The sequence below is a fragment of the Staurois parvus genome, unplaced genomic scaffold (assembly GCF_062004578.1).
Source record: "Staurois parvus isolate SC_StPar_1 unplaced genomic scaffold, SC_StPar_1.0 ptg001058l, whole genome shotgun sequence".
NCBI classification, from domain to species: domain Eukaryota; kingdom Metazoa; phylum Chordata; class Amphibia; order Anura; family Ranidae; genus Staurois; species Staurois parvus.
In genome coordinates this window covers 76396-103074 of record NW_028318854.1, presented here as the reverse complement: position 1 = coordinate 103074, position 26679 = coordinate 76396, and the positions used below count along the sequence as shown (strand labels likewise).

The following is a 26679-nucleotide window of genomic DNA, read 5'->3' as shown; positions in this document are numbered from 1 at the left end:
TACCTGGAGGCTACACTTTGGAGGAAGGTACAGAAGTATCTCAAGGTCTCCCCATGGACAGGAGGCAGCAGACAAGTCACCAGGGTTGTGGCGGAGCCCCTCTCCTCTTCACACAGTGTTTGCTGAATCTGGCACAAAGGGTCTTGTAGTTCTGGTGTGAGCAGCGGCTGTGGAAGCTCCCGGAAAAACTGTTTCAACAGAGCAGCTACGTCGCTGGGGTGGGCAGAAGACAGGGAGCTATCCCCAGATTCTATCTGGGCCTGTAACAAAGAATAAAATCATCTTTATTTATTCAGATCTCTAATGCTGAAATAAGCCACAATGCTTTATGGAGAACAATCATTCAAATTAGTCCCGGATTGCCATCTAATGTTCCAACCACAACAATGCAGACAAAGGGAAACACCCAGGAACCCTGACGGCACCCACCCCACCCCCGCCTTCCCTTTTTATGCTTTCTTCTATTTTTCACTTTCTCTTCCATTGTCCCCCCTTCCCCTCCTCCTCCTCTTCTATCCTTCCTTCCCCCTCCTCTGTTCCCCCCTTCCTCCTCTTCCATTCCCCACCTTCCATTTCCCCCTTTGCCCCCTCCCCCTTTATCCCCCCCTTCCCTTCCTCCTCCTATATCCCACCCTTCCCTTCCTCCTCCTATATCCCACCCTTCCCTTCCTCCTCCTTTATCCCCCCCTTCCCTTCCTCCTCCTTTATACCCCCCTTCCCTTCCCCCCCCCCCCTCTCCTTCCATTCCTCCTCCTTCCCACCTTTCCTTCCCCCTCTTCCCCACTTCTTTCCCTTCTTCCTCCTCCCTCCTCTCCTCCTTTATTCCCCCTCCTCCTTTATTCCCCCCTTCCCTTCCTCCTCTGCTGCAGCCCCCTCTTTCCTTCCTCCTCCACCGCAGCCCCTTCTTCCCTTCCTCCTCCACCGCAGCCCCCTCTTCCCTTCCTCCTCCACCGCAGCCCCCTCTTCCCTTCCTCCTCCACCGCAGCCCCCTCTTCCCTTCCTCCTCCTCCTCCATTTACCCTTCCCTTCCTCCTCCTCCATTTACCCTTCCCTTCCTCCTCCACCGCTGCCCCCCCCATCCTCCTTATCCGTTTGCCCTTCCCTCCCTCCTCCTCCTCCCTCCCTCCTCCCTCCCCCCTTCCTTCCCTTCTTCCTCTCCCCTTCCTTCCCTTCTTCCTCCCCCCTTCCTTCCCTTCTTCCTCCCCCCTTCCTTCCCCCTTCCTTCCCCCTTCCTTCCCCCTTCCTTCCCTTCTTCCTCCCCCCTTCCTTCCCTTCTTCCTCCCCCCTTCCTTCCCTTCTTCCTCCCCCCTTCCTTCCCTTCTTCCTCCCCCCTTCCTTCCATCCTCCTCCTCCCCCCTTCTTCCATTCCTCCCCCCCCTTCTTCCGTTCCTCCCCCCCTTCTTCCGTTCCTCCCCCCCTTCTTCCGTTCCCCCCCCCCCTTCCGTTCCTCCCCCCCTTCCGTTCCTCCCCCCCTTCTTCCGTTCCTCCCCCCCCTTCTTCCGTTCCTCCCCCCCCTTCTTCCGTTCCTCCCCCCCCTTCTTCCGTTCCTCCCCCCCCCCCTTCTTCCGTTCCTCCTCCCCCCCTTCTTCCCTACCTTCTTCTTCACCCCCCTCCTTCCATCCTCCTTCCCCCCCCTTTCTTCCCTTCCTCCCTCCTCCTTTCCACCTCCCCTTCCTCCTCCCCTTCCCTCCTCCTTCCCCCATCTTCTCCCTCCCCTTCCGTTTCTCTTCCTTTATCAGCTCCCTTCCCTCCTCCGATCTCCCTTTCCCCCTCTTATCTCCCCTTTCCCTTCCTCCTCCTCTGTCTCACCCTCCCTTTCTCCTACTTTCCCCCTCCCCATCCTCCTCCGATCCCCCTTCCCTTTCTCCTCTTTTATTCCCCCTCCTACCTTCCTCCTCTGTCCCCCTCCTCCCTTCCTCCTCCTCTGTCCTTCCCCCTTCCATTCCTCCTTTGCTCTCCACCCTTTATTTCTTCCTCCTCCTTTCCCCTCCCCCCTTTCCCTTTTGTACCTCCCTGCCCTTATTTTTCTTTGTCCCTCCTTTGTCCCTCCCCTTTCCCTCTCTTCTCCTTTGTCCTCCCCTTCCCTTCCTCCTCCTCCTCCCCCCTTCCCTGCCTCCTCCTCTCCCTCCCCCCTTCCCTGCCTCCTCCTCTCCCTCCCCCCTTCCCTGCCTCCTCCTCTCCCTCCCCCCTTCCCTGCCTCCTCCTCTCCCTCCCCCCTTCCCTGCCTCCTCCTCTCCCTCCCCCCTTCCCTGCCTCCTCCTCCTCCTCTCCCTCCTTCCCTGCCTCCTCCTCCTCCTCTCCCTCCCCTTCCTCCTCCCCCCCTCCCTGCTCCTCCTCCCCCCCTCCCTGCTCCTCCTCTCCCTCCCCTTCCTCCTCCCCCCTCCCTGCTCCTCCTCTCCCTCCCCTTCCTCCTTTTGCCCTCCCCTTCCTCCTTTTGCCCTCCCCTTCCTCCTTTTGCCCTCCCCTTCCTCCTTTCACCCTCCCCTTCCTCCTCCTTTCACCCTCCCCTTCCTCCTCCTTTCACCCTCCCCATCCCCTTTCCCGCTCATTTACCACATGTACATTGGTTGGTGACTCAAAGGTACTATTACGAATTTACGCATCTGTCGGGAACACAGCATGTTTTCATGCGCTCCAGGAATTATATCACATGTTCCTGTGTTGCATAAGTGAACGGGCCTGAAAGCCATGACCCTTTATTATGTAGAAGGAGGTAAAAATGCAATAAAACTGCCCATTATCACTGCCCCCCCCCCTTCCTTCCCCCTCCAATCTTGACCACAAGGGTAAACAGGATATCTGCACACACATTATGTATGATTATTTGAGAGAGATATATTCTCTCAGCGTAGGCTGATGCTGCTGACCTAGTTCTGAAATGTTTGTAGCCTGCCTCTTATGAAAACCCTCTCATGAAAGATTTCCTATTTGTTAGTAGTGGAGAGGGATTAGAACACCTGTCAGATTTGTATTGCTATCCATTCCCCAGTTAGGGAGATTCAACCTCTCAATCCTGGAGACCATTATCAGCAAGGCTGAAAGAAAATCCCAAATTTTGGGTTGTCACCAGAACAGGAATAGAGGGGAAATCTTGAGAACATGAGGACAATAGTTCTGGTGACACCTGAGAATTCCTTAAGAGGGGCTTCCTCTTGAAGGAAAATCTCTCCAATGGGATACAGATGGCAAAGAAAATACTGACAGGTTATAGCCCTCCCTTACACTATCCAAAATGAAAACAAGTTTAGTTTTACTAAAGACCTTCCTAATGTACATGTACATTGCAGTTTTGAAGTGGAATACCAGGGTTATGGCTGCAGCTAGATGCCAAAACCCCCGGGATTAACATTTTCCACTGATGATAAAAGTTGATAAGTGATCAGAGCAGCTGATTAGCCACTGGATCACATTTAAAAGTGCCTGGAGGGGTCGTTTCAACACCCCCCCCCCCCCCCCCCCGTCGCTATCTGGTGGATCTCCAGCTTACCTGGCTGGTCAGTAACTGATCTGGCAGTTGTGGTGGCTGACCATAGCAATCAGTCAGAGGCATAGCTACAGGGGTCACAATTGTGACCCAGCCCTATGCTGCAGGGGGCCCTGTGTGGTCCCCCTGTACACCTGGATAGGAGGAGTGGCAGGGGCAACTGCTTACAGAAAAAATCCATCTCTTCATGCTCCTCCTGAAGCTGCTGAATGCCTGCAGGAGGGAGAGCAGGAGAAGCAGGTAGGAGGAACAAAGAGATGGATTCCTCTGTATGCAGTCACCCCCATCGCTCCTCCTATCTAGCTTCTTTCTGCTGCCCCCTTCCCCTCCATGCTTCTTCCCGCACCCTCAATCCCCAGTGGCTGCAGGGCTCTCTCACATGGGTTTCTCTCTCACAGCCCAGAGCCAGCATTGACAGTTCCCCCACTCACAGAGAGAGATGGTTCTGCTCTCCCTCCTCCTGCGTTTGCCTTGTCCACACTCACCGGCAATCTTGTACCTCCAAGAAGATGTGTGGGCGGGAAGTTTTAAACACAAAGAGGAAAGGTGCAGCTTGCCCATCTATCCATCCATTGTGGGTGAAGTCTCCCCCCTCCCTTCTCTCTCCTGCATCCCAGTGAGTACTCTGTTAGGGGAGCTCTGTGGATTTCTCTCTTTCCACCTATAGAACCCTCCTAGTTAGATAGGGGAAGCCAGCCGTTTATTTATTTATTTTTTTCTAGCTAGAAAGGCGGAATAGCAGCCTGGGCAATAGTCAGCTGGGTTGAATTTGGCTCAGGGCTGTGAGGCTCTGCAGATCAGTTCGTTGATACCTCCCCCCTGCTCTAGAATCTTGGAGAAGATTCTAGAAGCACTAGGCGGGAGTGAGGAGGGTCTGGTGTGCACTCTTAAGGGAACCTGGCCAATCCCCAAGCAGGAGGCTTGACATGAGGCCAGGACAGCCCTTAAGGGTGGCTGAGCCTGCTCAGCAGCAGGAGAGTTCGGGTGGAAAATGTGAGGAAAGCGGAAATGCAGGAACCTGGGAGGGGGGCCCAGTGGGAAGGAGCCTACCTACAGGCAGGGTGCTGGAATGGAGGATTACTCAACCTCACCAGCCCCCAGAGCAAGGACCACCTGTAGAGCCAGGAAAGGAGCCAGCCCAGTGGAAGGCTTGAAGGCAGCTACATACCTTATTATGCTCACAGGACTGAGACTGAATGAGTAGTCCTACACCTCCTGGGCAAAATAAAGGAAAAAGCACTCTGGTGGGAAACCTGATTATTTACTTACCCAGGACTGTTTCATTTAAGGTGGCAGACACTGCATTCCCTTGCCCAGGGATTACCTCAGGCAGCTGGATAAGAAGAGGATCATCTGGGGTAGTACACCAGGAGAGGCTGGAGAGCTCTCCAAGAAGAGTTTTTTTTGCTGTGTAAAGACTTGTACATAGTTGCTAAAGAGTTTCTCCTTTGTTTGCAGTTCTATTGGGCATTCCATACACCCCTAACAATATGCAAGTTTAACACCCCTTAATAAAAACACAAAACCAAGCCCAAGGACTGTTTTCTGGCCCTGAATGCAAGTCTATGGAAAATGAGTGTTGCCTAGCTGTGCAGGACTATATGGTAACCCAAATCTTCAGCAATTGCTACAGGGGTAAGTGCTACACACATTTCCATCTTTCTTTCCACCTTCCTTTCTTTTCACCTCTCTTCCCCACCACTTGCACTCACTTTAATATGTTGGTGTACAGTTTTTAAAAAAGCCAGCCACAGACTGATCAAAATTCAGCTGGTTCAGTAGGAACCAGCCAAATTTCAATATGTCTATGGGCAGGCTGGTTGTACTGAAGTCGATTGAGGGATCGACTTGAGTACAACCAGTCTGGTTTTTTTTCAGTGCGATCACGGTCTGCAACTATAGCAGGAGAGATTCCCCTATCAACACTGATTGTGAGGATGAGGGAATCAAGTGATTTTCTTTCCTTCTACCTGTGGTGGAAGAAAAGTGTATACCATATATATATATACATACATACATACGTGCTTATATATACCCACACACTCATCCTGTCCCCTTCACAGAAAAGCACCCCGAAAGCATGATGTTACCACCCCCATGCTTCACAGTAGGGACGGTGTTCTTGGGATTCAACTTATCCTTTTTCCTCCAAACACGACGAGTAAAGTTTAGATCAAAAAGTTCTACTTTGGGCTCATCTGACCACAAGACTTTCTCCCATGCCTCCTCTGGATCATCCAGACGGTCATTGGCAAACTTCAGACGGGCCTAGACATGTGATGACTTGAGCAGGGGAAACTTCTGTGCAATGCATGATTTGAAACCATGACGACGTAGTGTTCTACCGACAGTGAACTTTGAAACTGTGGTCCCAGCTTTCTTCATGTCATTGGCCAGCTCCTCCCTTGTAGTTCTGGGCTGATTCCTCACCTTTCTTATCAGTGATACCCCACGAGGTGAGATCTCGCATGGAGCCCCAGTCCGAGGGAGACTGACAGTCATCTTTAGCCTCTTCCATTTTCTAACAATTGCTCCAACAGTTGATCTATTTTCACCAAGCTGCTTGGCAATTGCCCTGTAGCCCTTTCCAGCCTTGTGGAGGTCCACAATTTTGTCTCTGGTGTCTTTTGACAGCTCTTTGGTCTTGCCCATGGTAGTAGTTGGCATCTGACTGACTGTGGGGTGGACAGGTGTCTTTAAAGAGCTCAGACAGGTGCTACTAAGTTAGATTAATGAGTGGAGTAGAGGTGGACTTTTTAAAGGCACAGTAACAGGTCAGAATTCTTGCTGTTTCTTAGGTGTTCAAATACTTATGTTCAGCAGTGCAAGACAAATACATTCTTTAAAAATCATACAATGTGATTTCCTGAATTTGGTTTTTAAATTCTGTCTCTCAGAGTGGGAATGCACCTACAATGTGAATTTCAGACCCCTCCATGATTTCTAAGTGGGAGAACTTGCAAAATCGCAGCGTGTTCAAATACTTCTGTTCCTCACGGTTATATATATCAGGGGTGCACTGACAACTCGTGGGGCCCCCGGGCAATAGGGGATCATGGGGTCCCTGTGTCCTTGTCCAAACTCAAAAAAAGCCTATGAAAAAAGTACCAGGGGCATCTCATGGGGCCCTATACTGACCCCGGGCCCTCGGGCAGTGCCCGAGTTTCCAAAATGGTCAGTCCACCCGATAGAGATATATATATATATACACACATACATACATACACACACACACACATATATACAACCTGAACTAGGTTTTGGTGCTTTTGGCAGTGTGGGCAGGTGCCAAGTCCTGCTGGAAAATGAAGTCAGCATCCCCATAAAGCTTGTCTGCGGAAGGAAGCATGAAGTGCTCCAAAATCTCCTGGTAGACGGCTGCGTTGACCCTGGACTTAATGAAGCACAGTGGACCAACACCAGCAGATGACATGGCTCCCCAAATCAACACAGACTGTGGAAACTTCACACTGGACTTCAAGCATCGTGCAGTGTGTGCCTCTCCATTCTTCCTCCATATTCTGGGTCCTTGGTTTCCAAATGAGATGCAAAAGTTGCTCTCATCAGATAAGAGGACTTTGGACCACTGAGCAACAGAGCAGGTCTGTTTTTCTTTAGCCCAGGTAAGACGCTTCTGACGTTGTTTGTTGTTCAGGAGCGGCTTGACAATAGGAATACGACATTTGAAGCCCATGTCCAGGATCCATCTGTGTGTGGTGGCTCTTGATGCACTGACTCCAGCCTCAGTCCACTCCTTGTGAACGTCCCCAACACTTTTGAATGGACTTTTCCTGACAATCCTCTCCAGGCTGCGGTCATCCCTGCTGCTTGTGCACCTTTTTCTTCCACACTTTTCCCTTCCACATAACTCTATTAATGTGCTTTGATACAACACTTTGGGAACATTCAAGTTCTTTTGCAATTACTTTTTGAGGCTTTCCCTCCTTATGGAGGGTGTCAATGATGGTTTTCTGCACAACTGTCAGGTCAGCAGTCTTTCCTATGATTGTGATTCCTACTGAACCAGACTGAGAGACCATTTAAAGGCTCAGGAACCCTTTGCAAATGTTATGGCTTAATTAGCTGATTAGACTGGGACACTTTGAGCCGAGAATATTGCACCTTTTCACAATATTCTAATTTTCTGAGATTGTGGATTTGGGGTTTTCATGAGCTGTAAGCCATAATCATCACAGTTGTGACAAATCACGGCTTGAACTATCTTGCTTTGCATGTAATGAGTCTATCTCATATATTAGTTTCACCTTTTAAGTTGCATTACTGAAATAAATGAACTTTTGTACGATATTCTAATTTTTCGAGTTTCACCTGTAGGTGTCCCTCATTACTATCTCAGAAGGTTGGGAAGCATGCATTATGGCCCCGTTCACAATGTTGTATTGTGGAAACTTGCACATTCCCATGTGTGTTACAACAATGGCCCTCAGCACCAGGCTATTTGCAATGCGGCCCCATTCACTCTGACGGAGGTGTGCAGCACTGTAATGCACAGTGCCATATGCACTGCAGGTTGGCGCACGGTCAAAAAAACGGAAGGTCCGAATTCTGCCTGCTGAGCTTTGCGACTTCTCATTAATTTTGGATAGGCTGCCTAACACAGCAAAATGATGTGTGAAAAAAATGTGTGTGCTCCTAAAGCACTGCCTAAGGCTAGGTTCACGCCTATGCAGTTTGCGTTTGATCTGTTTCTGCAGTGCATTTTTGTTGCGTTTTGCATTTTTTTACATTTTTTATTTTTTTTCTTGTTGCTAGGCAGATTAAAAAATGCAAAAACGCAGCAAAAACGCACAACATGCTTTTCTGCAGCATTTCCATTGAAGTCTTTAGAACCGAAAACACATTAAAAAGTCCCTGATCCTTTACAAAAAACGCACCGGGTGAAAACGCAGAGATGTGAACGTGTCCCATAGGAAATCATGTTAAATGGACTGTGGTGCGTTTCTGCAAAATGCTGCGGAAAACGCTTAAGTGTGAACCTGGGGTAAGGGCAGATTTATAACGCAGTGAATGTAACTTTCACTATACATTCTCTGCTTTATAAATATTCCCCAAAATCTATCTTCTTTACTATGTTAGACATCATGCATCACTGTGTACCGTTTTGCTAAACAAATCTTTTTTTGTTAATCTTTTGCAAAGATGCTTACCTGGAGATCCTGTCAGTAACTGTACTTCCTGTTACAGGCTGACAGTGCTCAGCCAAGGCCACATACACTCCTTCAGTTGATCCGATAGACCTGATAGGCAGCCCAATGGTCAACTGAAGGAGTGCGCAGGGCAGGCTGACAACACTGCTTATTGAGAGGCATTGGATTAGTATTGTTAACCTGCAACCAAGGGCGCTGGGCAATAGGGGATCATGGGGCCCCTGTGTCCTTGCCCAAACTCAAAAAAGCCTATGAAAAAGGTAGCAGGGGCATCTCCTGGGGCCCCCTACTGACCCCGGACCCTCGGGCAGTGCCCGAGTTTCCAAATGGTCAGTCCGCCCCTGCCTGCAACACAAAGGACTGAATTTTTTTTTTTTAAATTACAGAGCTTTTCTTCCTGTGTTGGAAAGGGGCAAAATTGAATGTTATTAGGTCAACATCTCTCCAGGTCTAAATGTTATTCATTTAATTGATACAGAACAGAGTGAATCAGGAAAATATGCATTACAGCCACCAGATGGAGCAGACCATCATAGGCAATACTTATTTACTATGGTCATCAAATCCACCTAGTTCAGTGGTTCTCAACCTTTTTGAAACCAAGGTCTGGTAAATTCTTCGAAAAACCTTTCATGTCCCAATAGTAAATAATAGAAAGCTTATACGCACACAACAAATGTATGACGGTAAAAAACATGGATGGAGCTGGTGTCACTATGGGCGGGGGGGTTATTGCATTAGGGTACTCTGCAGCCAAATGAGGATGAGGTGTCTGGGGGGGCTGGGGAGTACTGATGGAGGTTAGAGGCACTATGGAGGGCTGGAAGCACTGCAGCAGGTTGGGGGCATTGTAAAGGCTGAGGGCTATCCTGAGGCCTGGGGACACTATGTGCCACTATGGAAGGTTGGTGGCACTAGGGAAGGTTAAAGGATCTATAACTGGCTGGAGGCCTAGTAGAGGGGAGTTCCTGGCACTGCAGTGGCCCAAGGTCCAATGGTGAGATCTAGCGGCCATGATATGGAATTTTCCTGAATCACTCCAGTCAATATCAGTAAATAACATTCAACCTGGAGAGAAAATAGTCTAATAACATTCGATTTTGCCCTCAATTGCAAAGAATGAATTTCATGGTTTTGCCGGATGAATAACAGTGCAAATTTTTTTTATAAATACACCCCCAGGCATTTACAATTTCGGGGCATGATGCCAAAAACAGATTTGAGGTCTACAGAAGTTTAAAATTAGTATATTTTACAAACAGATCTGAATACAATAAATAAAAAAAATTATATATATATATATATATATATATCTATCAGACAATCACCAACAGGCTATATTTTGTAGCTAAAGTTGTTCTCTGCATGCCAATGTGCTCACACAATACAGATCCCTTCCCCCTCCCCAGCACTACAGGCTGACCAGATAAGTGTTGCTCAAACACTATCCTCACCCTCTGCGGTCATATGATGCCATTTCTTCCTCTCTAGCAGGGAAATCTTGCCACACCAGCAAAGCTTTGCACAATCTCACACATGACACACTAAATAGAGGAAAAGATCTCTCTGAATGGTTTCTGTAATACACTCAGATAAACTGGACTACTGACAGAGAGACCCTGCCGGATAATCTCAAACATTATGTCAAAGCGTGACTGCGCAAGAGCTACACATCATCATTCTCAGCACTAGCTTTACCTGCTTATAGTAAATGAAAAAGGCAAACTTCCTTAAAGTCTTTGTAATAATTGGAGGATGTGTTAAAACTAGGGCTGTAACGAACAAATATTTTCATAATCGATTAGTTGGCCGACTATTAGAAATATAGAAAAGTGAAGGCAGAAAAAGACCAAGTGTCCAACGAGTCTGCACAAAGTTTAAAAAAAAAAAAAAGAAAATTTATTCTTGTATATCTATACGCAGTGGGAAATATAAATAATCAGCTATATAGTTGGGGAACATTTCTAATCCACTCAGAAGAACAAACAGAAGAGATATAGACACTATTACAGTTTATATCTGGTACTCAGAGATCAAAATTGTATTTAAAAGAAAAACATTTTTTAAAAAGATATAAAACACGGTTTTGCAGATTTTCACACAGGACTGTAAGACCCCGGTCACACTGGATGCGCATTTGCATGACATGCGATTTCCAAGTCGCATGCCAAGTCGCACCCTATTGTCGGCAATTACAGCGGTCATACCAAGTCGGAACCACACAGATTTCCAAAGTAGTACACGCACTACTTTTTGTGCAATTTGCATAGACATGTGTTTCAGATATCTTGCAAATCGCACCTGAAATCGGCAGTTCACCCGACTTTGAAATCGTGCGACTTCACTGTAAATCGCAGGATTTCAAACTCGGGTTTGATGTGACCGGGGTGTTATATAATATTATGCATGACAGACTAGCTTTTCATAGGCAGGTAGCTTGATACAAAGCTCCCTGCGCCTGCTGTCACTAGTGCTGGCCATACATGACCACATTCTTCCTTAAAAAAAAAAAAAAAAAAATTATTTTAAGAATGTTCATTCTATTTTCTAATCATTAGTGGGGTCCAATCGATGTTCATCTTCAACCACCGTTACAGAAAAATGCAAAAGGAGTAAAATTGAAAACTTTTTTCCTTTTTTCAATGGAATGAATTTTCAGATAGTGTATGTGGTTCGTTCAGAAATTACATTCATTTTAAAATTTACAAGTTAAAAGCAAGTGCAATTTTCACATAACATTCACCCATTCATGTACAAACAAGTTTCATACAAATATTCTTGTCCATAAATCTTTACATGGACGGTCAGCATAAAACACATAGTAGCAGCAGCATGTTTTTTATTTTTTATCACCTGTCCTGATGGGATTAAAAAAGCAAAAATGATCCCTTTATAGTACAAAAACAACAGATAATCACTGCTATACAGGGGTTAATTTATACTGGGAAATAGTGAAATTTATATACACACACACATATACACTATATATTATAATTATATTATAATAATAACTCTGCGTTTTCCAAACCATTGGATTCAGGTGTTCTAATCACCTCCATGGCCACAGGTGTATAAAATCAAGCCCCTAGGCATGCAGACTGCTTCTACAAACATTTGTGAAAGAATGGGTCGCTCTCAGGAGCTCAGTAAATTCAAGCGTGGTCCCGTGATAGGTTTCCACCTGTGCAATAAATCCATCCGTGACATTTCCTTGCTACTAAATATTCCACGGTCAACTGTCAGTGGTATTATAACAAAGTGGAAGCAACTGGGAACAACAGCAACTCAGCCATGAAGCGGTAGGCCACGTAAAATGACAGAGCGGGGTCAGCGCATGCTTGAAGAGCACAGTGTGCAGATGTTGCCAACTATCTGCAGAATCAATAGCTAAAGATCTCCAAACTTCATGTGGCCTTCAGATTAGCACAACAACAGTATGTAGAGAGTTTCATGGAAAGGGTTTCCATGGCCGAGCAGCTGCATCCAAGTCTTACATAACCAAGTGCAATGCAAAGTGTTGTGTAAAGTATGCCACCACTGGACTATAGAGCGGTGGAGACATGTTCTCTGGAGTGACCAATCAAGCTTCTCTGTCTGGCAATCCAATGGATGTGTCTGGATTTGGCGGTTGCCAGGAGAATGGTATTTGCTTGACTGCAATGTGCCAAGTGTAAAGTGTGGTGGAGGGGGATTATGGTGTGGGGTTGTTCTTCAGGGATTGGGCTTGACCCCTTAGTTCCAATGAAGGGAACTCTTAAGGCATCAGCATACCAAGACATTTTGGACATTTTCATGCTCCAAACTTTGTGGGAACAGTTTGGGGATGGCCCCTTCCTGTTTTAATATGACTGCACACCAGTGCACAAAGCAAGGTCCATAAAGACATGGATGAGCGAGTCTGGGGTGAAGGAACTTGACTGGCCTGTGCAGTGTTCTGACCTCAACCCCATAGGACACCTTTGGGATGAATTAGAGTGGAGACTGCGAGCCAGACCTTCTCGTCCGACATCAGTACCTGACCTCACAAATGCACTTCTGGAATAATGGTCAAACCTTCCCATAGACACCCTCCTAAACCTTGTGGGCAACCTTCCCAGAAGAGTTGAAGCTGTTATAGCTATAAAGGGTGGGCCAACTCAATATTGAACCCTACGGACTAAGACTGGGATGCATTAAAGTTCATGTGCATGTAAAGGCAGGAGTCCTAATACTTTTGGCAATATAATGTATGCAATATCAGCAGCTTTCTAATTTGCCTCATTGATTTAGCAGTCAGGTAGGGCCTTGCACTCCATAGTTGTTGGTAGTGTAGCACACTTTAGTGTGCATAGTTGACTCAGTAGTAGCTAAAGTGAGTGTACCTGTGGGGTTCAAGCTCAAATCAGGCTGGAGAGCTCTGCTGGTCAGGCCTCAGTCGCCTCCCCCTGGCTCTGGAAGTTTCCAGAAACTTCTAGAAGCTAGTGGGTGGGGGTACAGGGGCAGATATCTGAATATTCATGGAAGACTGGTCAAACATTCCCATAGACACACTCCTAAACCTTGTGGACAGCCTTCTCAGAAGAGTTGAAGCTGTAATAGCTGCAAAGGGCGGGGCAACTCAATATTGAACCCTACAGAATAAGACTGGGATGCCATTAAAGTTCATGTGCGTGCAAAGGCAGGGGTCCCAATACTTTTGGCAATATAGTGTGTGTGTGTGTGTGTATGTATATATATATATATATATATATATATATATATATATATATATATATACACACACATACACACACACACACACACATATACACACACACACACATATATACACACACACACACACACACATATACATAACCAGAAGTGTATACGCCAGGTATTTTGAATAGGAGTCAGATATGAAGCTATACGAAGGGTGGAGGGGATATAAATCTTTTATGTTAAAGAGGTACTAAAGGCTGAGACTTTTTTCCATGGATACAATCATTTTTTAATATAATGCAAAGTACTGGCAGACCTTTACTTTACATTTACTTGTGATGCCTTATATACCTCCAGTCTACCAGCTTCTCTGCGATCTATATGCTGATCTTCCCTGCACAAAGCCCATAAAGTGATTGCAAACGTTGGATTTTTTTGTCTTAAAACTACAAACACATCATACTTACCTGCTCTGTGTAATGGTTTTGCACAGAGCAGAGCCGATTCTCCTCTTCTGGGGTCCCTCGCCAGTGCTTCTGGCTCCTCCTGCCTTCAGAATGCCCCTATAGCAAGCTGAAAAGTATAGTAGAGACCAGTGTTTCTCAATCTTTCAGTCCAGGCACCGATTAAAATTCTGCACAATCTCACAGCACCCCACAATAAAATGAAAAAAAAAACCCTGAAACTAATAGTTTTATATAATGCAGCAACTTCCACATGTAGGATACCCAACATTAGAGGCGATTTATTCTTTCAAAGCAAATACACCTTTGCACACTGGTACTGACTAGTATTCCATTGTTTCTCTTCTCCCTCAGTTTCTCTCCCTCACTCAGCTAATGTGACCTCAGTGCTGATGGAAAGGGACAAACGAGGATGCTATTCAGGCACCTGATGTCCTCCTTATCAACCAATGATATCACTGAGTGTTAGGATGCCAGCGGTGCACATATGTGCGGGTGGTGCCGCTGCGGATCCACACAAAAATCCGTGCAGCCGCACCACCTGCACAGAAGAATGCCGACCCGCGGGTGGTTGCCATTAATTCTAATGGCACGCCGCCCGCACTGGAAATCCCAACCGTACTGGGATCCGAGGTTCCTGTGTGGGCTGCGTTTTCCGAAGAAGTGCAGGGACTTCTTACCTGCATGTCCCACAGCACGGGAGTCCATTCAAATTAATGGGCTCTCGTGCCCACGCAAAACGCAGCCCGCACGGCCATATATATGTGAACCAGGGCTAAAAGCAACACACAGTTATGCACACATTTAACCCTTTGATTGCCCTAGATGTTAACCCCTTTCCATCCAGTGCCATTATTACAGTGACAGTGTATTATCACTGATCACTGTATTAGTGTCACTGATAATGTCAGTGTCATGTAGTCAGTTCCTACCCAGTGCCAGATTGTTCACTGCCCTATTGCAGTCCCATTATAAGTCGCTGATCACCGCCACTGCCAGACACATTCACATCTATGCGTTTTCAGACGCTGTGTTTTTTGGAAAGGGTCAGGGACTTTTACTCCTGCAGCAGATTGCATTTTTGGCACAAGAGACTTCAATAGAACCACACCAAAAATGCAAGTGTTGCATTTTTCACTTTTGTTGGCCAATAGTAAAGCATTGAGTGCAGCTTTGATGCAACGTTACACTCTCTGGCACGCAAGTCAAATCAAAGTAATGCAGGGACATTTTCAAAGTGACTGCAACTTTAAGTCCCATAGATTTGAAGGGGTTCCATTACCATAAATGGGCTACGACTTGTCATGCGACTGTCAAGCCCCATCACAAGTCACAGTCCATTGATGGTAATGAAACGCCTTCAAATCTATCTGACTTAAAGTCACAGTGAATTTGAAAAGGTTCCTGCACTAATTTGATGCGACTGAGTGCCAGAGAGTGTGAATTCACACGCAATACTTTACTATTGGCAAAAAAATTAAAAAAAGCATCAAAAACATGTAAACAAATGTAAAATTGCCCGAAAAAAGAACGCATCAATTGCAGCACGCATAGGTGTGAACTTAGCCTTCCTGTCCCAGGGCAACAATATTTCTTCTTCATATATACACTATGGAGAGTGAGCCACCACACAACAGGCAGTGTGTTACTGGCAGGATCACCAGCTGAAAAAAAAATGAAACTAATGCAGCCACCACATCTAAGGGCTGGTATGCTGCAATATATTACATTTTGGTTCTTTGGTTTACATATGCTCATTTAAATCATCTATGCCAATGACTGTCTCATACAGTACTCTGTACTGATTTCTAAGTGTTTAAAGTGAGGCATCTGCCACAAATGTATACTGCTGTAAGTAGAGAGAATATACAAACTCCATGCAGACATGGCTATCTGGCGACAGCATATAGTTTGCATGCTGTCCTTATGTTTTGTGTTCCTGTAGTATTCCAGTTTGCTCCTACAGCCCAAAAACAACGTAGTAATTGAATCTGTCCAAACTGGCTGCAGAATGCATATGAGTGACACTTGAAGAATGTGGTAAGAGCATTGGATTGTAAACGCCTTCAGGGCTCATGAGGTTTGCTCCTGCCTTAGAAAGGCTTTGCAAAATATGTCAAAGCTATTTAGTCATTTGGTGTTTTTTTGTTTTTTTAAACCACTTGCCTACAGGGCATTTATACCCCCTTCCTGCCCAGGCCAATTTTCAGCTTTCAGCGCTGTCGCACTTTGAATGACAATTGTGTGGTCATGCAACACTGTACCCATATGAAATTTTTATACAATACATACCAAACTAAGCATGTGCAGCTTGTCCCTAGCCTCTGTTCTATCAGGAAGAAGGGGAGGATCAGAGAAGACAGGATCAAAACAGCATTTTACACAGTGTGGAGATTTATTCCCTTAGGTTCCACAGTGAGTATAACAAGCATGCTTTACTGCATATACAGACTGATTTTACTGTTGTGGGTTTAGTAACACTAACACAAAAAGTCCCTTCTATTGCTCTCAGCCTCCTCCTTTTTTTCTTTTTTTGATGTGATCTGATTTCCTATTAGAGGATGGCAACATTGTTTCCCCATGGTCCCACACTATGTAGGAATGTAGCCACCTTCTTTTGCTCGCTTTTTTAATTTTTCCTTTTTGCCAGGAAGTGAAGGGAATCCCTGTATGTCACCAAAACTAATGTCCCCATTGGAAGATTCCCCCTCTATTCCTGTTCTGGGAATAACTCAAAATATGGGATCCTCCTGTACTTTCACCTTCGGCGAGAAATTAAAACATGAAAAACAGAGAGGGCGAGTCTTTCCCAATGGGGCCATTGATAGGTGTTCTAAATCATCTCCACTCTGTCTAAAACTGAGAAAAAAAGGTTTAGTCTTTAGTGTCACTTTAGGTAATGGATGTGTATAGATTACTGTTGGAGAAGAAGGATATGGTTCCAGAATGAAGCGAATAGCTGCACTCTTCTAAGACTTTATCCAATCACAGGTCAGACCAGGGGTGGACTGACCATTGGAGCACTCAGGCACGGGCCGAGGGCCCAGGGTCAGTAGGGGGCCCCATGAGATGCCCGATACCTTTCATAGGTTTATTTGGGTGTGGTTTGAGTGTTGGCGAGGACACAGGGGCACCATAATTTCCTATTACCCGGGGGCCCAATGAGTTGTCAGTCCCCCCCTGGGTCAGACATCACAAAAATGGGGTACAGCTGGACAAACGTGATGCGTTTTGCTCTGTTTTAGCCATAGTAGTCAAATTAATTATGGCTAAGCACTAAAACAGAGCGAAACGCGTCAAGTTTATCCATCTGTACCCCATTTTTGTGCAGTCTGACCTGTGAATGAATAAAGTCTTAGAAGAGTGCAGCTTTTCGCTTCATTCTGGTTTTCTCCGGTACAGCCGGTGGGCCGAGCAGCAACTTCACAGAGGACTACACAACCAAGCAGCCTTTTTCTTGCTCACCTGGAGCGGCATAGACCCACTACACAAGGATATTGTTTTTGGTAAGGTTCACACTGCTGCAGTCGGATTGTGATCCGAATTCAATGTAAATTATGTATTGCACCTTGGAAATAACATGGATGTCGTTTGCATATTCTACAGGGCCAAAATTGCGTTGGAATCGCACCAAAAGTATCACAGGCACCTTTTACAAAATCACGCCGTGCTGAGTTGCATTGATGCGAATGGGCACCATTGGAAACAATGTGATTTCCATGGTCATGCAATTCTGGGCAAAATCGGAAATCGCACTAGTGTGAATGGAGCTTTAAGCAGGCCTTACATTAAGCAATTTTCTTTCCTGCAAAAAAGAAACTTGCTCAATTCCCCATCAGCATACAGTAACACAGCTATAACTGCTGGCAGTGATCAACAAAAAACAAACAAACCACACAACAGGCTGGTTGGACTGAAGTCATTCGATGGATCGACTTAAGTACAATCAGCCTGCCCATTGATGGATAAAAATACTAAATGCTTTCAATAAATGAGTTAATACATTTCCAAATATCACATGATCCGAAATATAAATAAATGAATAATGTGAATAAAGATACTAAAGTGCTTTTGATGGATCGACTTAAGTACAATGAGCCTGCCCATTGATGGATCGAATTTTGGCCAGTCGCTGCTGAAGCCAAATTTGTGACCCAGTTATAGCTGGCTTTAGTGTCACTTTAAAGCTAAAAGTTTAATCTGATTAGATTTAGCCCTCCTGTCACCAACATGTTGAATAAAACCAGTTTGCAATACATGTTTACAACAATGTTGGGTCCAATGACATCATCAATGACTCTCTGTGCTCCTCTATGCAATGCAGGCAGACAATAGCTGGTTGGAAGGGCTGGCAGGGTGCTGTAATATTAGCTTTCTGAACACAAAAAACTGTTGTCACATACACATCAGGGGCAGACTGACAACTCATGGGGCCCCCGGGCAATAGGGGGTTTATGAGGCCACTGTGTCCTTGCCCAAACTCAAAAAAGCCTATGAAAAAAAGGTACCAGGGGCATCTCATGGGGCCCCCTACTGACTCCAGGCCCTTGGGCAGTGCCCGAGTTTCCAAATGGTCAGTCCGCCCCTGATACACATGTAATGTTGAACATCAATGACTGAAAAAACTGAAGTCCTATGTGTTAGGAATGTATACCTTGTGTCTGACCTTTTATCCCCCCCCCCTCAGGTACTTGTATAGCACTGTCAATTTATTCAGCACTTTACATATGTATTATACATTAACACTGTATACAATATAAACAAAGGAATAGGTGCTGCTGCTGACATCAATTGTTTTCCCACAATATCAACTAAATAAGTAAATTAATTAATTAAAGGTGATGTAGCAGTGCTAATGAACATCAATCAGTACTAATAAACAATACAGGTGAATAAACTGTGCTCATAATCATAATATGAATAAATGACCAAGAACATAGACCATAAATACATGGATAAATGTGAATAAAAATACTAAAATGCTTTCAATAAATGAGTTAATAAATTTCCAGATATCACATGATCCAAAATATAAATAAATGAATAATGTGAATAAAGATACTAAAAGTGCTTTCAACAGTGGCGTCCCTAGGTGGGTGCACGCTGCACTGGGTGACACCTATCTCATGGGGTGACACCAAAAAGTAAAGCTGATGATCTCTGCAAAATGAATTGGATCTGTGTTAACACATGGCGTCACCCCAGAGGTGGGCGGTCCCTGTCATGCACACACAGCCTGGCTCTTCCCCTCCCTATGTCCCCGTCACAACCCCCCCCCCCCCCGACCAGTGTTGCAAGATCAGTTAATCCCGTATAGGTTGCAAGCTGACGATCCTTGCAAGATGGATCAGATCTGCGGATTGGGGAGCATAATGCATCACACAGGAACACAGGGAGGGGAAGAGCCAGGCTGTGTGTGCACGACAGGGACCGCCCACCTCTGGAGGGGTGACTCCACATGTTACCGCACCGGGTGACACCAACCCTAGCGACGCCCCTGGCTTTCAATAAATAAGTTCATAAGTTTCCAAATATCACATGATCCAACAGTGTGATTTCAATTCTGTGCTCACAGAACTCTCACCTGCAACGCATGTAAAAACCGCGTGTTAATATGACATCTCCACACATCGAGACCGTGACTTAGTCTGTTGCTCCTCCCGTATAATGGATACTTTTAAGATGGTAATAAAATCCTCCATCTCAGTGGATACCAGTCACCTCCAACGCATGTAACACTTGTATGCATTTAATAAGACATCTCCATAAATCAGGACCTCGCAATATCTTATTTATCCACTAGAGGCTATCCAGTCCTCCTCCCATATAATGGATAATAAGTAATAATGGAAATCCTCCGTTCCACCAGATGCCAGTACCTTACCCAAATGAAAGAATGCCTCATATAGTGTAGTAAGTCAGTAAAAAAAAAAAAAAACAATATTAAAAATCACACTTACATAGTAAATTAAAATGGCAAGCGCTTTAAAACAACCATGGATCCTTTCACTTCCTCAAAAACCTTCACTTCACATGACTCCCTGATGAAGTCACGTGACAGTGATGTAATGTGTAGGGCGTGGGCTGAGGCAGTTTTTGAGGAAGTGAGAGGATCCATAGTTGTTCTAAAGCACTTGTAATTTTAATATACCATGTAAGTGGGGCAGCACAGTGGCTAAATGGTTAGCACTTCCGCCTGGCAGTACTAGGGTCGCTGGTTCGAATCCCAGCCACGGCACCTCCTGCCTGGCGTTTGCATGTTCTCCCTGTGCCTGCGTGGGTTTCCTCTGGGTACTCCGGTTTCCTCCCACACTCCAAAGACGTGCTGCTAGGTTAATTGGCTTCTGTCTAAATTGTCCCTAGTATGTGTATGTATGAATGTAAGTTAGGTACCTTAGATTGTACGCCCCTTGAGGGTTAGGGACTGATGTGAATGTACAATATATATATGTAAAGCGCTGCGTAAATTGACAGCGCTATAAAAGTAACTGAAATAAAGTGTGACTTATAAATATTGTTTTTTTTACTGACTTACTACACTTTATGAGGAGAGAGAGAGGGAGGAGAGAGAGAAATGACTGTCCATAGACATTTATGCAAAGCGTTGCTATTTACTACATCAATTCATGGTTAGAATTCTTAAAGGGAATCTTGCAGTAATTATTTACAATCAATCAGGGAAGTGTTAAATCTTCTCCTTTTCTCCACTATCGTTGATGTTATCACCCTACGGAACTACTATCCACCTCTTGAAGCAATTTCACATCAATTGGACCCCAACAAGCGCACATAAGACATTACAGAGCTCTTAAAAAGGGACACTGCCAATTATAACTGAGAATTTTATTTATTGGACATCTAATCCTAGTTATCCAGCTCTGAGGACCCACAGTGAGCATATTTGTTATTGAGAGTCATTCCTGCACACTGGGGATTCAACAGTCCCCTCAGATTGGAGGCAATGGATTATTTCTGAAAGCAGGCCTGCTAATAGTCACTGTTGCTTCTTTGTGAATGTCGTTACTTTTGCTCACAATTGCCAAGAGTGATCATATTTGCTGTCTAGATCAGTGTTATTTTGTTATTCTTGACTTAGGTAACTCCAATTCCAAATACAAACTTCATTTTGATTTATACTACTTTGTGTGCAAGTCCATTTTACAGGTGTGAGATTTCTTTGCGACATCAGAGCACAGTGGTGTCAACAGAGGTTGGGCTTTCAATGACAGGTCCAGATTGACAGGGAACCCAAAAATTACTAAGCGACCCTTAAGGGAGTAGTGTTATACTTCACTTCCTGTCCCATAGCCAAAATAGCAAGCAAGATGAATTCCCTCCAAAGTCAGGGAATCCCAGGTTATCACCAGAACTTTTGTACCCCCTGAAAGATTTTCCCCTCAATTCCTGTTCTAGTGGCAACCCAAACTTTGGGATTTTCTTCCACTTTCGGTGATAATGGTAAACAGGACAAATAGGGTGAATCTCCCTAATCGGGACACAGACCACCATAAAAACTGACAGGTGTGATAATCTATCTCCATTCTATGCATAAAAATGAAAAGAAAAAGAGACCCTACCAGGCTTAATTCTTATAAGCATATGTAGGGGAGAACACACCACAAACACGTGTATCAAAGACATTCCTTGCATAAAAGAATGGTGTTGGCTCAACATCTCAAACCCAAATAATTCAAATAAGGTGAAATGTTATAATTTAGAGATTGACAGAGATCATTGACTGCTCTGATGACCTTTATTGATTAAAAAGAAGAAACGAAACAAGTTACACACATACATACACCCATTTAAAAGAATTTATGAGTCAAAGGTCATGTCCATAAATCTATTGGACCAAATAACATCTATAACTATTTAATTACTCAATATTCATGTTATATCAATTAGACTGAGAGTTCTCAGAATGAAAGGGACAAGCATAGAGAATAAAAAAAAATGGAAAAAAGTGGCCGCTCAAATATATGCAGCTGCTAAAGAGATGTTTCCCCCCCTCAGTCCAACATTCAGACTATATCCAAAATATGCGGAGTCAATTATTAGGACTCAAAGCATGGTACTGTGTTACAAACCAAAATGGGTGCTAGTATATTGGACATTGGAGAATAACCAACTGGTAAATCCGCTGGATAAATTGTGTTTGAGCCATTCTGGATGAATATATATGGCCGTGAGACAGCTGAATGTGGTCCAGAGGAGGGAAAAATATTGATTGTAAAGGCTCTCTATCGATGTATATCAGCCAAAATATATATAAAACATGAACCTCTCTCACACAAGCAGCCGCTTGAAATGTTGTTTGCGCCTGCTTAGTTGGGAGCCACCAATGCAAACGTCAACAACAAATATATCTCCCATATTAATGCTGACTCCATCCTAGAGTGAGCATCACAGATGGTCTAACAGTGTAAGGTTAGAGGCCATATTCCATTTCATTATCCAAAGATTGCCCCTCGTTCCAAAGTATATGAGGAATGTATACTCATCAATCCATAGAATAGCCCATCATAGATCCTGGCAAGACCGATGTCCCTGCCTGACCGGTTTCACCAGACCCCCCACAGCTGCATCAGAGGCTTATAGCACTTGTAAATCCATGAATCCTATTTAAGGTTTCAAGATGGCCACTACGGACAGAATGCCCATGCGAGGTACAGAATGACGTCACAACGCACACCCATGATGTCATACATGACGTTGCGACATCCCTGCGTTGCTGCCATCTTGGAAAAATAAAAATAATAAAGGGGATAGAGAAATGGTGAAATGAGGCAAGAAGGAATACATTTAGAAGCAAGAAAATGATCTGACTCCATCAAAATACCTACAAACAAAAACGCCCATACAGTACTTAATGTATTATGATTTAATTAAAAGGCTGCCATATAAATTTAAAGTTGTTATACAAAACCAAATGTTTTAATAGTTCAAGTAATGCCCAAATGGAGACACTAAGTGGCAAACAGACTTGTTCATAAAAATGCTCATTTTAAACACTTAGCAGCCCCCTAATAAAATTCCAGAGAGGTAAAAATTGTAAAGAAGTGTTCATGAATCAAGATTTAACCTCTTTGCTGGACTTCATCTTCCTCGCCAAATCCCACCCACTTGAGTAATAACATGGTCTTTTGTTCACAAATCTCTCAATCCCTCCCCACCACTGCATTCATTATTTCAGTTCACCCCAACAATGAAGATAAGCTTATGTGGTCATTAAGGCCAAGTGGTCTGGTCGCATCAAGCTCCCAGATCCACCAAGTTTCATGCTGTAATAACAGTCATAGTCGCCTCGCCTACCATTTTGGGGGACAACCTCAAATCACCCAGCATCTAAGACATGATGGATCCCGATTATGTTCCAAACAAGCACTGTGTGCTAAAAGGGGCTCTTAAATGATATGTCTCTAATGTCAGAATTATGGTCCTGAAAGCATCCACGTATTGACCTCAAGGTTTTCCCAACATAAAAGGATCAACAGGCACAAGTGATGATATAAATAACTCCGGTAGTGTTGCATGTAACCCTCTGATTACTTCTGAGGATTCTTTCAGTGGACAAAACCAACCAGTCACTTTCAACCATATAGTTACAGTAATCATATTGCCCACATCTGGAAAAACCAACTCTCCTAGGGCGGATAAAGGGCTTCCATGTAATGTCACTACAGACCAAAAGATCTCCAAGGGATTGAGCCTTACGATATATAAACTTGGGTTTTGTAGATAACAATTTGCCCACAAGGGGATCTTGAGATAGTAAGTGCCAGTGTTTGGCACATACATTCTCTACGGATTTTGTTATTTCTGTATATTGAAGAAACAATTTAACTTTGTTCCCATCATCCATGTCATTAGGTTTCTTACGACTAAATAATAGCCCTTCTCGATCACTTTCCTTGGCTCGTTTATAGGCTGTTGTAACAATTTGTCCTTGTATCCTCTCCTACGGAATCTCTTTTGTAGTTCCTTTGCCTCTATCTCAAAATCGTTCAGATCCGTACAGTTCCTTTGAGCTCTCAAGTACTGGCCAATCGGAATACCCTTTATTAAAGGACGTGGATGAAAGCTTTCTGCAGGTAACAAACGGTTTGTAGCAGTTGGCTTTCTATATAAGGTAGTCTTAATGGTTAATTGGGGTGTTATTTCTATTGTCAAATCTAAGAATGTAACATTATTTTGGTGCCAAATCACTTCTAAAGTGAAGGTTGTAGGGATTTGCCTAGAGCTGTCCTATAAATTCTCCTATCCCCTCCACTGCACCCATCCAAAGGATGATGATGTCGATGTGCCTATACCAGGACAGAATCCTGGATAGGCATACCGAAAACGCTCCCCCCTGCAAACAACCAAGATTCCCAATCTCCAAGGTAAAGATTGGCATAGGCCGGAACACACTTCATGCTCATAGACGTGCCTTGGGCCTGGCAATAGTATTTGCCATTGAATTTACATTTATTATGTGTCAATAAGAACTTCAAGAGTGTTATTATAAATTCATTATGTCCTTTTTGGTATTTTTTCCACATCTGGACCATTCAGCTGTCTCCTCTTTGGTTGGGACATCTCATGGCCATACTGTATATATTCATCCAGAACAGCTCAAATACAATTTATCCAGCGGATTTACCAGTCAGCTGTTCTCCAATGTCCAATATACTAGCACCCATTTTTTCTTACTCTCTATGCCTGTCCCTTTCATTCTGAGAGCTCTCAGTCCAATTGATATAACATGAATATTGAGTAATGAAATAGTTATATAGATGTTATTTGGTCCAATAGATTTATGGACATGACCTTTGACCCATAAATTCTTTTAAATGAGTTTATGTGTGTAGCTTGTCTTGTTTCTTCTTTTTAATCAATAAAAGGTCATGAGCGCAGTCAATGATCTCTGTCGGCATCTAAATAATAACATTTCACCTTGATATTTGAATTATTTGGGTTTGAGATGCTGAGCCAAAACCATTATTTTATGTAAAGTATGTCTTTGATATCTCCATTCTATCCAAAACTACAAAAAAAAAAGTTTTGCCTTTAGTTATACTTCAAGTAGTTTCAGCAGCCTTTTAAAATGTCTTGAGGGTTTTTTTTGTTTTTGTTAACAAGACTGGAATTATTTTATACAGTTTTAACCTTAAACTGTAAAGCAAAACATTTAATATGTATAAAACAAAGTCCAGATACCTTGAGAGTTTTGATCCTATTTACTGATCCAGATTTCCGGAAGAGGCCTTCAGTGGAGAAATGGCAGCTCAAGAACTGGCAGATGTCAACCACGATTCTGGTTAGGGGGCAAATTAATACATCATAAATAGCAGCAAACCACAATCAGGAAAATGTGTTTTGTATATTCTATGCACAAGAACCCTGAAAACTAGGAGGCATCTCTTGATTACACATTATTGTCTTAATGAAGATGTCAACATCACTAGCAAATCATGAGATACACCATATGGCCAAAAGTATAGATACCACCCCAGAGCTTTGGTGTGGAGGAACTCAAGTGGCCTGTATAGAGCCCTGACCTCAACCCTGCTGAACAACTTTGGGATGAATGATGGTTAAGAACCAGGTCTTCAGTATCAGAATGGGACCTCACAAATGCTCTTTTTGGCTGTTTAGCCACAAATTCACATCTCTAAATTCTTGTGAAAAGATTTCACAGCCTCATAGATAATAACCAACTCTACATTAATGCCATGGGTTTGGAATGGGATGTTCAGTGCGATACGGCTACCAAACATTTTAACCAATATTCAGGCAGTGGCCCTATATGGGATAGGTTTTGACTGTTGGAAAATGGTACCCCAATAACAGGAACTTCACTGGTGTGAATCCAGCTTTAGCGGTTTATTTTAAAACCTATTTGAACTGAAAAGAAAAGTGAGTGTATCAATAATAATTTGACATTTGTTTTAGAATTTGTATTTGTTTTTTTGACATCGTGTCAGCAGCATCACATTTAGAAAAATAATTCATTTATTGTGGGAAAAGTACAAGAAGAAGAAAAGAAAAGAAAAAGGGTAGTAAAAACTCACTGTGGAACCTCCCCCTCTGTGCTGGGTGGAAGTGACTGAAGGGGAACTCCAAATAGACCTCCACTGGATGATTTTCTCTTAAAGAAAGATAAAGGGTCTGATGAGCATATTGTTCTGTTTCTGGAACATTTTTCTGTAGAATTTGTTTCCTCACCTGGACATCAGGGCTAACCATCTTCTTTGGCATCCGCAATTTAATCCCCAAGGATTTTAAATGTTGGATTATGACAACTGAAGGACCAGTGGCTCTCATGATCAGAACAGCATGGGCTCCTGAGATCTAAGTTCCTAGAATACAAAACCATGTCATGTAACATTGTCTGACCTGTACAGGTCTCCTCATTCAGGTATGCCTAGAGCCGTGTGATGACTAAATACAGCCCTGAACATACAAATTTATAAATCAGCTATGGTCAACTTTCTTGATATAGGGAGCCTCAAGTATATCTCCTGACAAAGGACCGCTCATAATATTTAGTGACTGCTAACGAAAACTGTTAGAGACTGCGAGAAAGGGGAGAGGGCCAAAGGTTCCGAGACGCGGAGGGAGGGTTGTGGGGGAGAGCCAAAGGCCGCGAGACACGCCGCAGGGGGGGGAGCCAGAGGCCGCGAGACACACCGCGGGGGGGGGGAGCCAGAGGCCGCGAGACACGCCGCGGGGGGGGAAGCCAGAGGCCGCGAGACACGCCGCGGGGGGGGGAAGCCAGAGGCCGCGAGACACGCCGCGGGGGGGGGAGCCAGAGGCCGCGAGACACGCCGCGGGGGGGGGAGCCAGAGGCCGCGAGACACGCCGCGGGGGGGAGAGCCAAAGGCCGCGGGACACGCCGCGG

At 44.4% G+C, this 26679-nt stretch overlaps 1 protein-coding gene across 1 annotated transcript in view; it reads right to left on the bottom strand.

The window, feature by feature from the left end:
- Positions 1-26105, bottom strand: part of LOC149440693 (rho GTPase-activating protein 11A-like) — a 65627-nt gene extending 39522 nt beyond the window's left edge. Inside the window, exons 1-4 of the mRNA XM_089658233.1 lie at positions 26004-26105; positions 25850-25926; positions 24996-25092; positions 4-260 (exon numbers count right to left, since the gene is read on the bottom strand). Coding sequence (XP_089514359.1) covers positions 4-260; positions 24996-25092; positions 25850-25926; positions 26004-26102 — 530 coding nt within the window. The 5' untranslated portion in view covers positions 26103-26105. The remainder of the gene's footprint in view (positions 1-3; positions 261-24995; positions 25093-25849; positions 25927-26003) is intronic.
- Positions 26106-26679: the final 574 nt, after the last annotated feature.